Source organism: Rhinopithecus bieti, unplaced genomic scaffold, assembly GCF_001698545.2.
Source record: "Rhinopithecus bieti isolate Rb0 unplaced genomic scaffold, ASM169854v2 scaffold_1058, whole genome shotgun sequence".
Taxonomy (NCBI): Eukaryota; Metazoa; Chordata; class Mammalia; order Primates; family Cercopithecidae; genus Rhinopithecus; species Rhinopithecus bieti.
Window position 1 is genome coordinate 706636 of NW_016803341.1, and position 22401 is coordinate 729036.

General features: G+C 45.4%; 1 protein-coding gene across 4 annotated transcripts in view; it reads left to right on the forward strand.

Annotated features, from left to right (window-relative positions):
• Positions 1-22401, forward strand: part of SFXN5 (sideroflexin 5) — a 133993-nt gene that overhangs the window by 20709 nt on the left and 90883 nt on the right. For all 4 annotated transcript variants that reach the window (XR_001886485.1, XM_017876725.1, XM_017876714.1 and 1 more), the window contains exon 3: positions 11674-11751. Coding sequence is in view for 3 of the 4 variants with exons in the window: in XM_017876725.1 (XP_017732214.1) it covers positions 11674-11751 (78 nt within the window). In the remaining variant the exon portion in view is untranslated. The remainder of the gene's footprint in view (positions 1-11673; positions 11752-22401) is intronic.

The window sequence follows — 22401 nt, forward strand, 5'->3', positions numbered from 1 at the left end:
ATCATCATGAAGGGCATAGAAAACTAACTGAAATAGTATTAATAGCAACAATTGAATACTAGAACTCGTGTCATAATCTGAAACTATTTGGGGTGTATTATAGGATAGAATAAATAATTATACTGATGTGGAGAACCAGTATTTTCACTGTGGGAGATCAGAGATACAAATATAGAGTAGGGGAAAAGACAGAACTATGTGATGTTGTATTTTAATTGGAGGTACCAATATGCACTCATCACACACACATACACACACACATACACTGTCTCTCTCTCTTAATATTTTCTAATTTTCTGCCTCTGTTTTCTGAAAGGGCCTAGAACTTACGACACCACAGTAACTATGAACACACTTAGTACCCAGATCTTGGTTTCTGCATACCGCTATCCACAAAAAGGAATGAGGGCTTCTTAAATGGTGAATTCCAGGTCTGAGGCTGCAAGTGTTGCTACAGAAAGCAAGGAAGTGCTCAAAGAATGATGGAGACACAGGAACTGGCTTAAAAGGAAATCCTTTGGCTGCATTGGGGCAATTTGAGCGTTAAGAAAAACAGTAATGGACTGTAACACATCAAATTAAAAAAAAAAATCTGTGAGTTCATAAGCTATGGTTTGAATGTGTCCACTCCATACTTAATGGTGAATGTGATAGTATTAAGAGGGGGGGCTTTTACGCAATGGTTAGGCTATGACTGGGATTAAGACCTTTATAAAAAAGGCTTCCCACAGCTGCTAGGGTCTCTTGCCCTTCTGCCTTCTTCTCTGTGAGGACATAATATTTCTCCCCTCTGAGGAATGCAGACCTCACCAGACACTGAATGCTTGTTCTTTGATCTTGGACTTCCAGCCTCCAGAGCTGTGAGAAATACATTTCTGTTCTTTATAAATTACCCGCCTGTGGTATTCTGTTATAGCAGCACAGACGGACTACAACAGAAATTGATACCACAGAAGTGGGGTGTTGCTATAACAAATAACTAAAAATGTGGAAGCAGCTCTGGAGCTTGGTAAAGGGTAGAGGCTGGAATGGTTTTGAAATGAGTGCTGGAAGGCTGGGGGTGGTGGCTCACGCCTGTAATCCCAGCACTTTGGGAGGCCGAGGCAGGTGGATCACAAGGTCAGGAGTTCAAGACCAGCCTGGCCAAGATGGTGAAACCCCGTCTCTACTAAAAATACAAAAATTAGCCTGGTGTGATGGCGGGCGCCTGTAATCCCAGCTACTCGGGAGGCTGAGGCAGAGAGTTGCTTGAACCCAGGAGGCAGAGGTTGCAGTGAGCTGAGATTGCATCACTGCACTCCAGCCTGGGCAACAGAGCGAGACTCCATCTCAAAAAAAAAAAAAAAAAAAAAAAAAAAAAAAAAAAAAGTGCTGGAAAAAGTCTCATTGCCATGAACAGAGCATTAAAGGCGATTCAGGTGAGGGCTAAGAAGAGAAGAGCCGTAGGGAAAGCCTCCTTCCTTTTAGAAGTAACTTACGGGATAGTGACAGTGAAGACCCTTCTGATAAGGCATGAGACAGAAATGAGGAACAAGGTACTGGAAATGGGGGAAAGGCCATTCTTACTACAGTGACAAAGAACTTGGCTAAATTATGCCTATGGAAGGCAGGACTTGAGAGCAATGAACTAGGATATATGGCAGAAGAAATCTCTAAGCAGCAAAGCATTCAGATGCTTCATGGCTTCTCTTAACTGCTTCTAGTAAAATATAAGAAGAGCGAAACAATTCAAAGGTAGAATTTATAATGAAAAGGGAAGCGGAACATACATATTTGGAAAATTCTCAGCCTGGCCATGTAAAGAATAAAAAATTATGTTGAGGAGAAAAAGCCAGCAGTGTGGCCAAGTGACCATTTGATAAGGAGATTAGTATGGCTAGAAGGAAGCCAGGTGCTATTCATTAAGACAATGGGAGAAAGACCCCCGAAGGCATTTCAGATCTTTGAGGTTGCCACATCCATCACAGACCCAGAGTGCCAAGACCTTAGGGGCAGAAGTTTCTTTTTTTTTTTTTTTTTTTTGAGACGGAGTCTCGCTCTGTCGCCCGGGCTGGAGTGCAGTGGCCGGTTCTCAGCTCACTGCAAGCTCCGCCTCCCGGGTTTATGCCATTCTCCTGAGGGGCAGAAGTTTCTAAGGAGGGGTGCAGAGTGTCTATGGGACTTCAGGGCTCACTGCCCCTTGTCTCTGCCCACTGTATTCTGGCACATTGCTTCTCAGCCACCCCAGCTGTGGCTCAGGCAGACCCAGGTGCAGCTTGAGCCACTGCTCCAGAGGGCAGAAGCGTAAGCCTTGGCAGCATCCATGTGGTGCTAACTCTGCAGGTGTGTGTGTGAGCTGTGGCTGCGGCGCTACCTCCACCCAGATTTCAAAGGATGTTGCAGACAGCCTTGAGGCCCAGGCAGAGAGTTGCTGCAGGGGTGGAGCCACTGCAGTTTCCACCTGGGCAATGCTTAGTGGCATTGTGGGGATAGGGCTGTCTCTGCAACCCCAGAGCAATAGAGCCACCAGCATGCAGCACCAGCCTGGAAAAGCCGCAGGAATGCAACCTCAGTGTGTGAGAGCTGAAGCGTGGCTGTCTGGCAAAACCATGGGGTTGGGGCTGTCCAAGGGCTTGGGGGCCCAACTCCTGCCCCAGTGTGTCTGGTAAGGCAGGACTTGGAATCAAAGATGATTTTCAAGATCAAATGTTGTTTGCCCTGTTGGATTTTAGATTTACCGAGGACCTGGTACTCCTTTTTATTTTCATACTTCTCCCTTTTGGAAGATAAATATTCATCTTGTACCTGTCCCACCATTGTACTTTGGAAGCATGTACCTTGTTTGAGTTTACAGGCTCATGGCTGGAGGGAAATTTGCCTCAGGATGAATTACACCTTTGGGTCTCATCCATATCTAATTTAGAGGATTCTAGATGAGACTCTGGACTTTAGACTTTAGAGTTGCTGCTGGAATGACTGACTTTTGAGGCTACTGAGATGGAATGAATATATGTGAAAAGGACATAAATTTTGTGGGGGCAGGGTAAGATGCTATGGCTGAAATGTGTCCCATACAAAATTCAGGTGTTGAAACTTAATGCCAAATGTAATAGTATTAAGAGGTGAGATCTTTAAGAGGCAATTAGGTCATGAGGGTCCCTCCCTCATGAATGGAATTAAGGCCCTTGTAAAAGAGGCCTGGCCAGGTGTGGTGGCTCACAGCTGTAATCCCAACACTTTGGGAGGCTAAGGGTCAAGAATCACTTGAGCGCAGGAGTTTGAGCTAAATTTTTTGAAAAATTAGCTGGGTGTGGTGGCATGCACCCGTAGTCCCAGCTACTCAAATCGGTTGAGCCTGGAAGGTTGAGGTTGCAGTGAACTGTGATCATGCCACTGCACTCCAGTCTGGGTGACCGAGCAAGATCCTGTCTCAAAAAATAAAAGAGGCTTCACACAGGGTTTGGCCCTCTTGCCGTTCTGTCGTGTTGAGGAACAGCCTTCCTCCCTTAAGAAAAATGCTGCCCTCACCAGATACCAAATGCTGGTTCTTGATCTTGGACTTCCAACTTCCAGAACTGTGAGAAATAAATTTCTGTTCTTTATAAATTACCTAGTCTGTGGCGTTCTGTTATAGCAGCACAGATAGTCTAAGATAACATAGTAAAACTAAAAATGTGGATGAGGAAACTCTTCTTTTTACCTTTAGTAACTCTCAGTGAAGTAACTGATTCTGTCCAAGATCATGAATAAATACTATTTCCAAAGAGTAAAATATTATTGGGAAACCGAATGCTCATTTGCTTTCAAAGTATCACCCTGCGGATTACTTAGCAATTACAAAGGAGAAAGGGTACCTTTATAATGGAGAACCTTAAAATGTCTTTCATTCAGAAATCTTGCTTCCACAAATTTATCCAAAGGAATTAAGTACAGTGAGATTTATATACAAGGGTATTAATTGCAATGTTATTTATAATGGTGGACACCTTTTAGCAAGATGACCAAACTTAGCATCCCTAACAATTGAAAACAAACTGACATTGTGTGTTTCCTGATGTGATGTGATTCTGGTAGTAATTCCTAAATACTGGAAGACATATAAAAGTCTAAAGAAAACAAAAAACTGTTTATCATCCAACCTGCTAGAAATAATCAACATTAACATTTTGGTGCATGTATATGTACAATATTGGGATGACTGGCTGGGTGCAGTGGCTCACACCTATAATCCCAGTACTTTGGAAGGCTGAAGCACTGGATCACCTGAGGTCAGGAATTTGAGATCAGCCTGGGCAACATGGTGAAACTCTCTCTCTACTAAAAATACAAAAATTAGCTGGGTGTGTTGGGACATGCCTGTAATCCCAGCTACTCAGGAGGCTGAGGCACGAGAATTTTGAACCCGGGAGGTGGAGGTTGCAGGGAGCTGAGATCACATCACTGCACTCCAGCCTGGGTGACAGACACTCTGTCTCAAAAACAAACAGAACAAACAAAAAAATAGGGATGACTGATATAATATGTATATATCTATATCTCTATATAAATATAGGGAATCATATGTACATATGCATGATATGTGTATATACATGATACATAGATGTCATACGTGATTATATAGCAATGGATATCCATGGTATCCATGATACCTAGAGTATATACTTTTATCTATGAATATATGAGCATTTTTTCATGTCATGAAATGTTTCAAAATGTGTTTAACTGCATAATAATTCATCACATGGTTATTCTATAACTTAATTATTTACTCTTGTTGACCATTTAGGTGGTTTCAAGTCTTTTTCATAAATAATATTGCAGTAAATATCCTCATACAAAAATCTCACTGTACTTCCTTTAATTCCTTTGGATAAATTTCTAGAAGTGGAATATCCAGATGAAAGACTTTAGATAAATATTTCCAAATTTACTGTATTAGTTTGTTCTCAGGCTACTAATAGAGACATACTCTTGAGTCTGGGTAATTATAAAGGAAAGAGGTTTAATGAACACATAGTTCCACATGGCTGGGGAGGCCTAACAGTCATGGTGGAAGGTGAAGGAGGAGCAAAGTCAAATCTTACATAGCGGCAGGCAAGAGAGCTTGTGCAGGGGGACTCTCATTTATAAAACCATCAGATCTTGTGAGACTTATTCACTACCATGAGAACAGTATGGGGGAAATTGCTCCATAATTCAATTATTTCCACCTGGCCCTGCCCTTGACATGGGGGGATTATTATAATTCAGGGTGAGATTTTGGTGGAGACACAGCCAAACCATATCATTGTCCTGCAGATTATACCAACCTGTACCAAGATTTTATATACATATGTATATATGTATACACATACACACACACACACACACATATATATATATATATATATATATTTTTTTTTTTTTTTTTTGAGATGGAGTCTTGATCTGTCGCCTAGGCCAGAGTGCAGTTGTACAATCTTGGCTCACTGCAACCTCCGCCTCCCGGGTTCTAGCAATTCTCTGCCTCAGCCTCCTGAGTAGCTGGGATCACAGGTGCCTGCCACCATGTCTGGCTAATTTTTGTATTTTTAGCAGAAACAGGGTTTCACCATCTTGGCCAGGCTGGTCTTGAACTCCTGACCTGGTGATCCATCCGCCTTGGTCTTCCAAAGCGTTGCGATTACAGGCGTGAGTCACCACGCCTGTCCCAAGATTTTATGTTTATAGTCCCAATAGCAGCAAGTGAGGATGTACATTTAAATGAATTGTAGAAAAAAAAAAAAGGAAAAAATAACCAAACAGAAAAAAGAAAAAATGTATTTTAGACAGCGCTGGATAGTGTAACTTTAAAATCTTTAAAGGAATTTTTAAATTTAAAACATCCCCATTGTCAGTACCCTTATATACTTCAAGTTCTTGTCCATCTGCAAACATTTTGGCAATTATGACATTGAACATAAACTTTTTATTCTTTTCATTTCGAGGTCTTTATAACTTTAAAAATAATTTTTGGGGTGCAGTGGCAGTGATCATGGTTCACTGCAGCCTTAGCCTCCCAGGCTTGAGATCCTCCCATCTCAGCCTCACAAGTAGCTGGGACTATACCAAGTCTTTATTATTTTTAAAAATCAAGTTTTGTGGCATAAATAACCATCCCATTAAACCATTAGACTTATTGGTGTAACAGATAGGTTGTTTCCTATCTTCCTGGACAAAATAGTCTTAGACATACTACTTTTTTTTTTTTTTTTTTCAAGATGGAGTCTCGCTCTGTTGCCCAGGGTGGAATGCAGTGGCATGATCTCGGTTCACTGTAGCCTCCACCTCCCGGGTTCAAGACTCTCCTGCCTGAGCCTCCCGAGCAGCTGGGACTACAGGTGTGTGCCACCATGCCCAGCTAATTTTTGTATTTTTAGTAGAGATGAGGTTTCACCATGTTGGCCAGGCTGGTCTCAAACTCCTGACCTCAAGTAATCTGCCTGCCTCAACTTCCCAAAGTGCTGGGATTACAGGCATAAGCCACTGCACCCAGCCAACATATCACTTAGTTTTTGCTAAGTTTACATTTTAGAGTAAATTCCAAGAGTTGGGTAGCCAGGCTGGAAGCCATGGTTGTTTTTAAAGTTCTTGGGATAGGTGGATCAGTTTCTTTCCTGTCATGCTGCTGGAACTGCATCAGTTTACCTCACTCGGCCTCCTAAGGTGACTAGAGGTCAGGACAGGGAAAGCCACATGTCCCTGGTTCCCCTTCTTTGGGCCTCTGGTGGGCTCCTGGCTGATGGGAGCCAAGGACCCATCGCAGCACAGACAGGTAGAACCCTGGGAGTTCCAGGACTGCTGGATGGGAACATGGAGTTGGGGATGGCTGAGGGAAGACAAGAGGAAGGCTTGGGACTTTGCCTGCATGTAACCATTACCTTTGGCCTCCAAGACCCACTGCTTGGAGGTGACTCTAGTAATGGTCAAGCCGTGGTAAGGATACATGGCCCTGCCCTCAGCAGTGCAAGATTGGCCCGGTGAGAACAGTCAGCTACTGAACCATCAAGACATGGTGGAACATAACCTCCCTGCTATCCTGCATGCCCCACTGCCAGTTCATCCCCCCAGCACCCCCGCCACAGTCTTTTAGTTCTATAACCATTGGAGCTTCCAAACTCTCTGCTTTGCTTGAAATGGCCCATGTTTCAGCTGTACCTGCTTCCTCTAAGTATGTTTGTTTTTTCTGTGTTAGGCTGGACTCAGCTTTGAGAGTAAAAGAGGCCATTTCTTTTTTTAGCCTGGGGTGCCCTGCCTCAAAGGCCATCAGTTCTAGGGGGCTTTGGGCATTGCTGAGGTTTCTTTGGGAGATGGTTGCTGCCATGAGTACAGCAGGTTCTTCTGTGTGGATGTCTCATGGAAATGGCTTGGAACTAGAGTTGAGGTTTCCTGGGATTTCTAGGTGTCACTCACCCACTCTGTGATATTGGGCAAGGAAGTACCCTTCCCTCTTGGCCCCAGTTTTCTCGGAGAGGGGATGGCCGCCATGTTTCTAGGGTGTGCACATACAAAGGGGTAATCTTATCCACATCCCATGTGAACAGGGCATGGTCTCTCCAAGAAAAGATGAGTTTTGCTTCGGATGACTCTTCCTCAGCTTTCCTTTTTGTGTCCCTTTTTCTTCCTTGTCCCTCTGTCCCCATTCCCCTCCATTGGGGTATCCTGCCCTCTTCCCACCCTTTCCCCTCAGGCGGGGCCTTGAGGCAGGACCACTGGGGCCAGGATTCTCCTCTGTTCAAATTCTGTGCTGCTGGAGCTGACCTCCTGGGTGCAGACCCCTCCAGAGGGATCTTCTGGAGACCACACGCCTCTCAAATACATGGAGGGACTCTCATGGTGACACTTGCTGGCAGGCTGGCGATGGAGTAGTGTTTGGGAAGCAGCAGCCTGGGCTGTGTCCTCCCGCTAATCCCAGCCGGGGCCCCTCACAGCCTTTGTGTTCAGGAGCTGGTGCCTGTTTGTTCCTGGTTGAAAAGACTTCCTGCAAAGTTCACCCTGCCACCAATCTCCCAGCTTTCCCCACCCCTCAAATACCCGGGTCCTTCTGCTGAGTGTCACAGTCCAGGGGCGTGTGAAGGGTTTGAACAGGGAGACTCTCCTCCCATTTCCCAAGTGTCTGTGATATAGGCCCTTTCTCTGAAGCAGGGACACCAGCCCCCAGAACAGCCAGGCCTCAGGGCCCTGTCCAGACAGGTGGCCTAGGGCCTTGCCTGTCCCACAGGCCTGGAGCCCCAGCCCCTCAGCCTTTGACAGAGGTTTCGTAAGGTCCAAGGCCAGCCTGTAGCTCTCAGAGGCAGGTTCCAGCTTCCTTCAGTCCTGGGCCCTCAGATTTGTCTGCAGGAACCTTGGATCTCGTTCTCTCTCAACCCATGCCCTTTGCCAAGATTAGGGCTCTTTGGAATTTATTCTTTTGTCAGGAGGGCTCCCTTTGATGACTGTGTCAAGTAAGATGGAATCTGGCCAGGTTGTTATAGGAACTCAGGAGAATCCCTGGAGTGGCAAAAATAATGAGAACACGGGGCCATTCACCATTCAGCGTTGGAAAGTAGAGCATTCATTGTCCAGGTCCGGAGGGGCAGGCTTAGGGGTGGGGGCCTCGCTGCATCACTAGGAGGCTTTGGTGGTATTGAAGGAGTGTGTGGTGGGGTGTGCAGAGTGAGGGTCTGACTAAACTTGGTTCAAATACTAAATCACCCACTTACTATTTGTGTGACCTTAAGCAAGTTAAAACAAATAACACAATCCAATTTTGTTGATTAAATGTATTATGTCTAGAAGAAAAATCATCCTCACTTTTGGAGTTGTTATCTTAGGGATATGTTTACAGATTTAAGATTACTTTTTGTACTTTTCCACTTTTTTTCCTGATATTTTCTTTAAACAGCATGAATTACTTGTACAATGGGGAAAAAAATAAAAACAACCACAAAGCTATCTCCACTTTGGAAATGAACAGTATCCAGGAAGGGGCTCTTTAGAATCTAGGAGCTGCTAGACCCTTCCATGTTTGGAAGGGGAGGGACAGTACTTTTCAGACTTCAGGCCATTTCAAGTAAGAAAAGTGTTCCTGGCCCCCTGGCTGCCTACAGTTCTGTCTTGGGCCAGGCCTGGCTTAGACCAATGCTGGCCACCACAGCGTTTCACATGTGGGTGCTTCACATGCAGGCCTGTGGGGTCGAGGGTGGCCTCACTGGTTTGTCTGTGTTGGCAGTTATTCGTGCTGCCATGGTACAGGAGGTAGCTGTTCATTTCCCACTCTGGCAGCCAGTTCAGAAAACCCTGTCTGCGCTACTGAGGGCCCTTCCTGAGGCTACATTCTTCTTTTAGACTAAGGGGTTTATGTTGAGGTCTCTGCACTCCTGTGCCTAGCGAGTCTCATCTCTCTATCAAAAGGGGAACACGGCAGCTTCACTGGGTTTCTTCCCCCATGCTGGGCTTCCTTAGTGTCTGGGTCCCTCATCTGGGCCTTGACATAAGCTTCCTTCTGTCACTGTTGTCTGCTTATTGTTTTTTTGCTGTTGTTGTTTATTTATTTATTTATTTTTGAGACAGTGTCACTCTGTCGCCCAAGCTGGAATGTAGTGGTGCGATCTCAGCTCACGGCAACCTTTGCCTCCCAGGTTCAAACGACTCTCGTGTCTTAGCTTCCTAAGTAGTTGGGACTACAGGCGCCCACCACCATATCCGGCTAATTTGTTTGTATTTTTAGTAGAGATGGGGATTTTGTCTCAAACTCCTGGCTTCAAGTGATCCACCTGCTTGGACTCCCAAAGTTCTGGGATTACAGGTGTGGGCCACTGCACCTAGCCTGTTGTTTTTTGAGATAGGGTCTCATTCTGTCACCCAGGCTGGAGTGTGGTGGTACAGTCACACCTCACTGTAGCCTTAACCTCCCAGGTTCAGTCGATCCTCCCATCTCAGCCTCCTCAGTAGCTGGGACTACAGGCACTCGACAGCATGCCTGGCAATTTTTTTTTTTTTTTCTGAGATGGAGTCTTGCTCTGTCGCCCAGGCTGGAGTGCAGTGGTGTGATCTCAACTCACTGCAGCCTCTACCTCCCAGGTTCAAGTGATTTTCCTGTCTCAGTCTCCTGAGTAGTTGGGATTACAGGTGGGCGCCACCATGCCTGGCTAATTTTTGTGTTTTTAGTAGAGACGGGGTTTCATCATGTTGGTCAGGCTGGTCTTGAACTCCTGACCTTGGGATCCACCCACCTCAGCCTCTCAAAGTGCTGATATATAGGCATAAGCCACTGTGCCCGGCCCATAATTTACTTTTTAACTACTGCGTAATAGTTATTGTGTGCATATATTGCTGTTTACTTACCCATTCTACAATGAATTATTTGCAGTTTGGGGCTATATAAATGCTGCTGCTATGAACATTCTTGCACAAGTCTTTTGGTGGGGACAAAGGCTACCTTCTGTCACTGTTACTGTCTCTTTAGCTTTTAGACTTAAAAAATCATACAGTTTTATCCTTTTTTTCTCTTTCTCCCCATCAGTTACTGTAGCCATATGTACTTTAGTAGGTAAATCTCTGCCAGTGTTTTTAAAATGTTGAAAAGAAATTATATAAGTGCTACTTAAATACGTTCTCCTGGCCGGGCACAGTGGCTCACATCTGTAATCTCAGCACTTTGGGAAGCTGAGGCAGGTGGATCACTTGAGCCCAGGAGTTTGAGACCAGCCTGAGCAACAAGGCAAAACCCTGTCTCTACAAAAAATAAATTAGCCAGGTGCAGTGGCGCGTGTCTATAATCCCAGCTACCTGGGAAGCTGAGGTGGGAGGATCACTTGAGCCTGGGCTGTTGAGGCTGCAGTGTGCTGAGATCATGCCACTGCACTCCAACCTGGCTGACAAAATAAGACCTTGTCTCAAAAAAAAGAAAGGAAAAAACCCTCCTTATAAAAGCTTTCCTTTTTTTTTTTTTCTTTCTTTTAGACTGAGTCTTACGGTATCCCCCAGGCTCACTGCAACCCCCGTCTCCTGGGTTCAAGTGATTCTCCTGCCTCAGACTCCTGAATAGCTGGGCATATAGGCATGTACCACCATGCCCAGCTAATTTTTGTATTTTTAGTAGAGACGGGGTTTCACCATGTTGGTCAGGCTTGTCTCAAACTCCTGGCCTCATGATGAGCCCGCCTCGGCCTCCCAAAGTGCTGAGATTACAGGTGTGAGCCACCACGCCCGGCCTAAAAGCTTTCAACATTACATTAAGATTAAAGTTCCTTATGATACCCCTTGCCAAGTCTTGGCCCTTTCCTCCTACCCTGAGGTAATCCCGGCCACCAGTTTGGTTGTTCTCCTTCTAGGACTTTTCTGATACATCGACATATATAAATGTTCACATAGGAAATATTATTTGATACGTGTGTGTTGTTTATTTGGTACAACAAACAGCATCATACTGCTTGGCCATTCGCTTTTTCACTCAACAAAATATCTTGGGGAGATGACCATGGGAGCACACGTAGCTAGCTCTACTTCATTTTTTAAACTGCCATGTAAGAACATTTAGGTGGTATTTCTTTGTGATTTTGTGTGTCTCATGAACTGAGGGCAGTCCTGAAGCCTTGCGCTGGCAGTATTTGATACTGATATAATCCCACAAAAGAAAAATTTGCAGGAGCCCTTGATCTGTGCCCCTCAATGTCTCCTTTCTTTCTTCTGCAGAGACGTCTCAGAGAGGCTGTGCAGCTGCTGGAGGACTATAAGCACGGAACTCTGCGCCCAGGAGTCACCAATGAACAGGTAACTCTGTGGGAGGTGGGAGCATGGCCGGTGGGGAAGGGAAGGAAAGTGAGAAATTCCCAACCCCTTCCCTGCAGCCAGAACCACTTCTTTCCTGTATCTACTTCTGCTGGTACATACCCCTGTGGACTAAAAGCTCTTTGAAGATGCTCAGATCTCTCCTGTGCTCTAGGTCCAGTGGAAAGCATGGAGGCCGATAAGGCTAGGGTGGTCCAAAGGCAGTGGCTTGGTGAAGCCAGCCTGCACTGGCTTGCAAGAGCTGATTGTGGGCATTTCTTCCCAATTCCACGATCAGGGACAACACAGTGGGAAATCAGCCATGATGGGAGTATTTACACCATAGACGTTGGCAAATGCTACAAATCAGGACTTTTTCCCCAGAGAATGGATTATTAAACGTTTACCAGCATACCACTGTTCAAAAATTCAAGTTAAGGGTGGGAAATTGGGGAGGATGTTGAGGATTAGGATTAGGATACTGTTGTTTTATTCTTTTTTAATATCGTATAGGAACTCGCATTAGAGATACCTGAAATGTTGAAGGTGGTGTTTTGTTTTGGAGAGGGTAAGGGAATGTAGTAGTTAATGATTACAGAGACTGATGGTTCATGTGCCAAAGTCTATCTTTTTGTTCATAAACTTTATTTCAAAAGCTTTTTCAAACATTAAACATTTTCAAAGTCATGTGTGTGCATAATTCAAGAAGTCAAATAGTACTAAAGTGCTTGTAAGGGGCTGGGCATGGTGGCTCACGCCTGTCATCCTAGCACTTTGGGAGGCCGAGGTGGGCGGATTGCCTGAGCTCAGGAGTTCGAGACCAGCCTGGGCAACATGGTGAAACCCTGTCTTTACTAAAAGACAAAAAATCAGCCGGGCATGGTGGTGGGTGCCTGTAATCCCAGCTACTCATGAGGTTGAGGCAGGATAATCACTTGAACCCGGGAGAGGGAGGTTGCAGTGAGCCAAGGCTGCGCCACTGCATTCAGCCTAGGGAACAAAGCGAAACTCTATCTCAAAATCAATAAAATAAAATAAAATAAAATAGTGCTTGCAAGGAAAAATAGTATATGTTCCCCATCCCTTCCCAGTTCCCATGCCTGTTCCCCAGGAGCAACTACTTTTTGCTGTTCTGCAGATAGAAATTTATATTTTATCTTTCAGACCAATATGCTTATCTACACTGCTATTTCTCAATTAGTTCCTTTGGATTATCTATTACGGTAGTTGAGGATTCAGCTCTCTTGTCATCCACCCCTCTAAACACACTTCTTTTCCCCATCCATATCCACTCTTGAAATAGTTATCATGGTTTTGGGGCCTATACGTATTCAGTCTTCATGTTGTTAAAATTATGGAAATAACATTTACTGCATAGTCAGACTGTTTGTATCACGATTATGTCTCTTTTTCAACTTTGTTTTATCTGGAGTTAATAACTACCTCAGATTTTTCTTTGGCATACTTTCCTTTGTACCATCTCTCACTCTCACTGTACCCTCCCACGGCCTTTCAATACAGTCATGCACCACATAAAGACATTTTGGTCAACAAAGGATCACATATATGACAGTGGTTCCATAAGATGATAATGGCGGTCAGGCGTGGTGGCTCATGCCTGTAATCCCAGCACTTTGGGAGGCTAAGGCGGGCGGATCACTTGAGGTCAGGAGTTCGAGACCACCCTGGCCAACCTGACGAAACCCTGTCTCTACTAAAAATACAAAAATTAGCCGGGCATAGTGGTATACACTTATAATCCCAGCTCCTTGGGAGACTGAGGTAGGGCGATCACTTGAACCTAGGAGGTGGAGGTTATAGTGAATCGAGATCACGCCACTGCACTCCAGCCTGGGCAACAGAGTGAGACTCTGTCTCCAAAAAAAAAAAAAGATGATAATGGAACTGAAAAATTCCTGTTGCCTGGAGTTGTCTTGATGATCCTGACCCTGTGCAGGCCTAGTCTGTTTGTTTGTGTCTTAGTTTTAGCTAGTTTTAAGAGTTTAAATAGTTAAAAAAAAAAAAAGTTGAAAGTTTTAAAATAGAAAACTTATAGAATAAGGATATAAAGAAAATATTTTGTACAGCTGTACAGTGTTTGTGTTTTAAGCCAAGTATTACAAAAGAGTTAAAATTTAAACTTTAAAATTTTATAAAGTAAAAAATATACAGTAAGCTAAGGTTCATTTCATTGAAGAAATTTTTTTTAAGAGGCAAGGTCTTGCTCTGTCACCCAGGCCTGGAGTGTAGTGGGGCGATGTAGCTCACTGTAACCTCAAACTCTCGGGCTTAAGCGATCCTCCCACCTCTGCCTCCCTGAGTAACACACCACCACACCTGGCTAATTTAAAAAAAAAATAAATTTAGCGTGCTTAAATGTACAGTGTTTATAAAGTCTACAGTACTGTATACTAATGACCTAGGCCTTCACATTCACCCACTACACACTCAGTGATTCACCACAGCAACTGCCAGTCCTGCAAGCTCCGTTCATGGTAAATGCCCCATGCAGATGACCTTCGTTTATCTTTTATGCCGTATTTTTACTGAACTGTTTCTATACACAAATATACACAAACTGTTTACATACACAAATATCTACCATTGTGTTATAGTTGTCTATATATTCAGTACAGTAACATACTACCCAGGCTTGTAGCCAAGGAGCAGTAGGCTCTACCTACCATGTAGCCTAGGTGTGTAGCAGGCTTGCCCATCTAGGTTTGTGAAAGGATGCTCTGTGCTGTTTCCACAATGATGAAATCACCTAATGATGCATTTCTCAGAACATATCCCTGTTGTTAAGTGACGCATGACTGTATTTTCAGTGCGCCTTTCAATCTGAAGATTTCTGTCTTTGAGTTTCTTTGTTTTCCTGAAATTTTCCTTTCTGGGGCCTACCTCCAAGTTCCAGGTCTTCCTTTTCTTGGTGTATTTCATCATTTTGTTGGAACACCTCTTCTAGTAGCTTCCTGAAAAAGGGTAAATGAGAAGAAAGTTTTGAGTCTTTTATGTCTGAAAATTATAATTCTGCACTCAGCCTTAATTGACAGTTTGGCTGAGGAGAAAATTCTAGGTTGACAATCATTTTCCTTCAGATTTTTGAAGACCATTGCGCTATTTTCTTCTGGGTTCCAATATAGCTGTTGAAAAACCTGATGCCGTTTCATTCCTGATTCTTTGCGGTCTGTTTTCTTTCTTTGGAAATATTTAGGATCTTCTCTTTATCTGTGAAATTTGTTTCTGAAATTCCACAATGCTGTTTCTTTAAAAATTTATCATTTTGGATTCTTGATTACCCCTTTCAATCTGAAGACTCCTGTCTTCAGCTCTGGCAAAATTTTTAATTGCTTTCATCACTTTTTCTCATTCTGGAACTTCTGTTAGTCAAATAGTAGCCATCGTAGGCTGACACATAGCTTTTCTTACCTTTTTTCTCTTCTATCCATCACTATGGGCCAGAAGCGAGGGTAGGGCCTGGGGGATAGAGCAGGTAGGAAGCTGGATGAGGTTCTTGTCTGCACCACCAGAAACCAGGCAGTGACACTGAAAGCACATGATACCATGGCAGAGCCGTGGAAGGGGTGACCCTCCCAGACTCGGGGTGTCTGGAAGAGATTTCTGCCCTGAGATGTGAGGGCTGACAGGGCTGGTGAAGAGCAGGTGGGGGTGGTCCAGGCAAGGAGGCACACACTGTACTGGAGATCAAGGGAGCGAGACCCTACAGAAGGAGAGAATGGACAAATGTGCTAGACTGGAGCATGGTGATGGGAGTAGAGGGCAAATGCATGAGCAGAAGCAGCACCTTGGCCAGATGCTCCTGTGCAGGGCTCTGGGAGAGTGACAAACTTGCAGTACCTACCCACATGGGGCCCATCTGAAGGTGTGTGCACTGTGTGCTGAGTCATGGGCAGCCGTCAGCTGGGAGGGCAGGCTGCAATCTCCTCTTTCCTGAGCAGTGGGACTTCTCTCCGACCGTGAGCACCTAAGAGCCTGGATGGTGTGACCTGGTACCCCACCCTACTCAGGCCGAAGCAGTCCCCAGCCCCTTTCGTGTTCTTCTCAGACCTGTGAGAGTTGGATCCTGCCTCTGTGGCCTCTGGACCATGTGTTTGCTCCTGGCCCAAGCTCCGCTCTGCCCCTTTCTTACTGAGGTTGGCCTCTTGGGACCCCTTCCAGCTCCCAGAGTGTGGGGAATGAAGCCACATTACCTCCTCTTTGCTCCCTTCAGTAGCTTAAAGCTGCCTGTCCTGTTTCCCGGGCCTCTTTTGTTTTCTGTCCTGAAAGCCCCCATGTGCCTCCAGGGAGCTGGGGAGGAGGGGAACTGGGTAGCGGGGCAGCTTGGCACTAACTGTGCTTCCCAATTCTGGCTCATGTTGGTGATGCCTGCAGTGTCCATCTGGTGGCTGGGTAGCACAGTGCTCTAGGTGTGAGCCTGCCACTATGGCCCCCTAGAGGCAGATCCTCCTTCTCCCTTCCTTCCCCCAGCCTCCTGGCTGCCCCCGCACCAGCTCTCACAAATGCTTCCCTCCCTCGGCTTCAGTCAGCCAATATACATCCTCCTCTGACCTCCGCAGACACAGGAGCAGAGGGGATAAGTGGTGACATGGCAGCTCAGGGCTTGGAGGGCTTGGCAATCCATAATTAACAGTGACTGTTCCTGGCCCAGGCTGACCCTGCTCATCTGAAGTGGCCCGGGTGGTTCTTGGTCTGTCTGGACAGCGTCCTCACTTGCATTTGGGCTCTGCGCCTGCTCTGATGCCTTTGCAGGTGTGCGGACCAGAAGCCTGCAACTGGGTCCCGAGGCTTGCAGGCCTGTCCTGGTGTTGTGGGCAGTGCTGATTAACTTGTGACACTCTCTTTTTTTACCCAGTTTGTCATCTAACCTGACTTCCAGGTACAACACCTTACCAGTGGGTATGCGCAAATGTATTAATAGTTTGTTCACTTCTGATGGCCTTGGTTTGGTCTTCTGTTGTGGGTGGCTGCTCTCTCCTCCAGGGACCATTGCCTTGTTTAAAGGTTTCTATACCAGCCAAGCATGGTGTTTCACATCTGTAATCCTAACACTTTGGGAGGCCAAGACCTAAAATCAGGCGTTCGAGACCAGCCTGACCAATATGGTGAAACCCCGTCTCTACCAAAATACAAAATTAAACGGGCGTGGTGGCAGGCATCTGTAGTCCCAGCTACTCAGGAGGCTGAGACAGGAGAATTGCTTGAACCTGGGAGGCAGAGGTTGCAGTGAGCCGAGATCATGCCACTGCACTCCAGCCTGGGTGACAGAGCAAGACTCGGTGTCAAAAAAAAAGATTGCTATACCAATGAATCACTGGTTCTGAGGACAGAATAAAAATGAGTATAATTTACCTTTTGGGTTTAGCAGGTGAAAATCTGAAGAGCTAGGAACCCCAATACGGACTGTAGCTATTAGTTAAAAAAACAAAGCCACAGTGTGCAAAAATGTAAGCATAGACACAGCCAATTAAGTTTCTGAATGTTGACTCTGATCTGTACATTTGTATGTGCTGGGGCTTTGCCAGAAGAGTTTGGTGTAGCTGGAGGTGGGTGGGGCTAAATATAGAAGACCCCTCCCCATGGCGAGCCACCGCTCGCTGTGTGCTTATTGCACCATAAGTACTAGCGCTTTCCACATATTATCTCAGCTAATCTTCACATAAACTTGTCAGTAGGTACCTATATCAACCCAATTTTTAGTGAGACTCAGAGAGGTTGCATTATTTTCCTAAGGTCACATAGCTAGTATGTGGTGGGGCAGGGATCTGATACTGGGCCTCTGAGGTCTAATGGGAGAGACATCTTCTGTAAGTGAGAGAGACAGAGAGAAAAGAGATAAGAAAGAGAAAGCTGAGAAGGAAGTTGGAGGTTACAGGCCAGATTGTGAAAGTCTTTGAAAACCAGGCAGAGATGCTGGATGTGTTGTGTGGGGTAAGAGGAAGCTACTGAAAGCTGTTGAGCAAGGGAGTAGCACAACAGTGGTATTGTGGTAGGATCAGTCAGTGGCAGTGCCAGAGTGCACTGGGGAGGAGTAAGTGCTATTACAGAAACCAGCTCAGAAGCGACTGGAGTGATGGGGAGTGTGGTAAGCAGGTTACTGGGAACCACTGTAGCTCCTGAGTGGCGGGGCTTGTCCCTCATTCCACATTCCCCGGAGGTTGGGAAACAGCCAGCCTTTCCTAAGTGCCTACCCTGCACCCAGGGTAATGAATGTATGGGTTACTTGGAGCCCCTATGCAGGATGGATTTCTGTCTGCAACCTGTCTAGGAGAAAGAGCTGCTGGGATGCAAGAGATCCTGCAAGTCTTCTCTGGCAGAAAGGAAATGGGGTCAGCTGTGTTTGGGCTTTGCTGAAAATAGCAGAGCAAACACCAGAGGCAGGATTAAAAATACTTGTGCCCCAAGTCTTCTGTGGGCATCAGCAGGTTTGTCAGATGCTGAAGGGAAGGCTTGGCTGACCTACTAGTCTTACCCTGACTCTTAGCATCAAGCTCTGGGGATCCTGGTCAGCACCCTGCCCTTCTGGGCCAGCCCCAGCATAGCCCTAACTGGGAGCACAGAACAGGCAAGTGATCAGTAGGAGCTGAGTCATTTGTATGATGTGCTAGGTGTCGTACTGAGTGCTGTAGATGCATCTGTGGGCTGGGTCCCTGCAGTGGCTTCCTGGATGATCTCCCCATACTACCTGGGCCTCTCTGTCCATTGCTGATACAGCAGACGGAGCAATCTGTGAAATTATACAGGACATTGTTTGTTCCTCTGCTCCACGGTTTCTCAGACTTGGCACAATTGGCATTTGGAGCCAGATTATTCTTTTTTGTGAGGGCTGTCCAGTGTACTGAGGGTGTTTAGCAACCTGCCTGGCTTTGATCCAGTAGACGCCATTGGCTTCCCCTCCCCAGTCATGACAACCAAAAATGTTTTCTGATGTTACCAAATGTCCCTGGGTGCAAAATCCACCCCCCCAGTTGGGAACCACTGTTCTAGTAGAAACTATAGTGGTCCCCTTTTGCACTTAGAGTGAAAGCCATAGTCCTTAACCTGGCCTGCAAAGCCCCCAGTCCTCTCTGAGCTTGTCTCCTACTGTTCTCCCCTATTTGGTCCACTCCAGTCACACCAGTCTCCTTGCTGTATCTCAAACATACCAGACAGGCCCACTTCTGCCTCAGGGCCTTTGCAGTAGCTGTTCTGTCTCCTACTAGATAACTGCGTGACTCATTCTCTCCTTCCAGTGTTTCTTCCAATATCACCTCAATGAGACCCACCCTGACCACCTTACTTATGTCTGTAATCTCCATCTCTTCCACCTGCTCACACTTGCTATCCTCTTGTCCTGTTCTATTTTCCCTAGTTTCCTGAAGCACTTATCCTTCTAACATATCAGATAATTTGCTTATTTATTGTTTGTGTTGCATATTGTTCGTCTGTCTGTGCAACCCTCTAAACTCAACAGAAGCAGAGATTTTGGCCCGTTTTTGTCACTGATGTGTCCTTAGCACCTAGAGCAGTGTTCAGCACATAGCAGATGCTCGATAAGTATTTGTTAAATAAATTAATTATTAATTTTCACAATAACTTTGAAAGTATTCACATCCTCACATTACAATTGAGGAAGAGAAGGCTCAGAAAGGTTAAGTATATTGCCCTAAAACACATAGCCAGCAAGTGGGAGATCTAGAATTTAAACCCGGGTCTGGATAGAAACAAACTGTGTATAGGGAAGTTGCGACTGCTGCTGTGTGCTATGCTGCAGAACTAGGCGAAGAGTCTCTCTTCTTTCGTGAGTCTGTAGAATTGGGGGTACCCTCACCCGACATAGACTTGCAATAGGCACATACTACCTGGGAGTAACCATGGTAACAAAATTAATGGTGAGGTATAATGCAATTGGCCCAACTGATAAATTAGGAAGTTTTTTTTGTTTGTTTTATGGAGGCATTCTTTGCCTTACAGAAGGATCCCCTTCAGGCTCTGTTTAATTACCTTCTGGAGGTTGTTTTAAATAGGCTCTGTCTTTGCTGCCTTGGGAGGTTTGGAGAAGCAGCTTGGAAGGAGGCAGAGGGGAAGGGGAGCGAGCCAGACTGGGGGTGGTGCTGGGCTGTTCCTCCTCCCTCTGGGTGTTGGGGGTGTGCCCTGCTCTGCCCAAGAAGGCTAAGGCCGGTTGGTGAGTGTCCTCTGCCCCTCCCTTGGGCTCTACACCGCACTTCAGATAGGTTCAGATGGCAGTTCAGCTGAGATGCTGGCTGTTTTTGAAATTAGCCAACTTCTGGGATTGTCCAGCCACCTCTCACCCAGATTGCTTCTCCACACCTGCTCCGTGTCTTCATTCACCAAGTTGAGAAATCAAGCAAGGTTCAAAGTCTCATATCCACACTGATTTGTTGTTGGAGCCAGTAGGTCCCAAGGGATCAAAACTGCATAGTTTTATGCTCAGCAGAGGCACAGAAGAGATGGACTGAGCCCACACCAGAGGAGGTCTTAAGCAGGAATTGTAGTTTAAAGTGGAGATGCTTCAGTGGTCTAGTGAGAAGATGCTGCGGTGCTCCCTGTCCTAGATTCCCAGTATGGATGGCCTGTTCACTGCATCTTATTTGACCTCCTGTCGAACTCTTGACATCCTAGGATGATCCTTTTCTATCATCTGTTCGCAGGACTGGCTTGTGAAACTTCAAACTAGCAACCAGCTCTTGGCTTGTGGGTGGTACGTTCCCTGGTGCCATTTTTGCATCCAACATTTAACCCCTTAAAGTCAACGTTTGATCCAGCAGGTAGGTCCTAGGGAAAAGCCTAGACCCAAGGAGTCAGACCTGAGTCCTTGTCCTGTTCTCCCCCTAAGCTGGGCCTGGCCTCATACACCGTAGGACAGGAAGGGACCCTGGAGAGACTTGCTTCTACCTCCTGTCCCTGCTTCTGCCTAATTTTAAAAATAATACAAGTCTAAGCTGTGAGGTAATTTGCAGAGGCAGACTATGTAAGTTAGTGACTAAGAGAGAGCCAAAGTCCATGATCCTGACTGTTGTCACCGTGGCCTGGTGATGGGATCAGCCCAAACAAGATAAGATCATGACTAGGAATTTTTGTTGAAAATGGAGATGTTCCTCCCACCTCACCCCAAAACCTCTGAGGCTGGTGTGTTGTCAGATGCCTCAAGAAGAGCCTCAAGCACCACTTTAGGTTCCATTCCTTCCTTTCTTCCCTGGAAATCTTTTCCTGATATCACTGGAAGCAGTTTCCAATAACCCCAAATGGGTTATATTAGTTAAAGTGATACTAGCTGCTGTAACAAAAAGATCCCCAAATGCACTAGCTTAAATGAGACAGTTTATTTCTGTCCTGTGTAACAGCTCAAGTTCCAGGTGGGCAAGTAGCTCTGCCCCACAGGATTATTCAGGGACCCAGGCTCCTTCCATCATGTTTCTCTACTGTGTCTTTGGGCGTTGTGCTATCTTCATGGCTGAGGCTGGGCTGCAGCCATATCCTTGCACTGGCTCACAGCAAGGGGACAGAAAGCATGGAGGGGGAGGCACTGGCCTGGAAAAGGCACATCACTTCCCCTCAGATGCCACTGGGGGTCTCAACCACATGGACGAGCCTCATTGCAGAGGAGGCTGGGAATTGTGTAACAGGCCAGCCACCTGCCAGCTTCTGTTCTATGACTATGGACAACACAACAGGATGTGATTTTTGTTGGATAAGGGTCAATAAAGGGCTTGGAATTTGTGCATCTTCTATTATATTTTTCTAGTGGTTACCTTTAATTTTAAACAAATATTTTAAAGTAGGTAATATATGAACAAGATACAGAATTCTAAAGGTATGAAAAGAATAGGGATTTTTTTTAAAAAAAAACTTTCCCTTTTCTCTCCCCAACTGCCCACTTTCCCTCCCTTGTCATTGGTTCCTTCTGTATTATGCCAGAAATCTCTATATAATTTATCCTTTTTCTTTAAATTCTCACAATATAATAACTCCAGTGAAATTCACTAGAGCATGATTTGTAATAGCAGAAAGATAAGACAGTCACAAAAGAATAAATACTATGTGATTCCACTTATATGAGATACCTAGTGTAGTCAATGTCGTGGAGACAGAAAGCAGACAGTGATTTCCAGGAGCTGGAGAAGGGAGGAATGGAGAGGTCACATTTAATGGGTAGAGAATTTCAGGTGGGGAAGCTGGCAGTGTTTTGGAGATGGATGGTGGTGATGGCGACTGCCCACGATGTGAATGTACTTAATGCCAGAGAACTGTCCATCAATAGGAAACATTGTATAAAATATTCGGACTGGGCACACTGGCTTATGCCTGTAATCCCAGCACTTTGGAAGGCCCAGGTAGGAGGATTGCTTGAGACCAGGAGTTCGTGACCAGCCTGGTCAACATAGCGAGATCTCATCTCTACAACAATGACAAATATATGTGTGTGTGTGTGTGTGTGTATATATATATAAATATTATATATATATATTATATTATATATAATAAATATATATACTTTTTCATTCATTCAAGGGTTTTGGTTGGAAGAATAAGACTGCTTTCTGTGCACTGATGTGGAAAGATCTCCAAAATATATGACAAGCCTGAGGGGCAGAACAGTGCAGTGACGAGCTAGCCTTTAGAGATGGAAGCAAG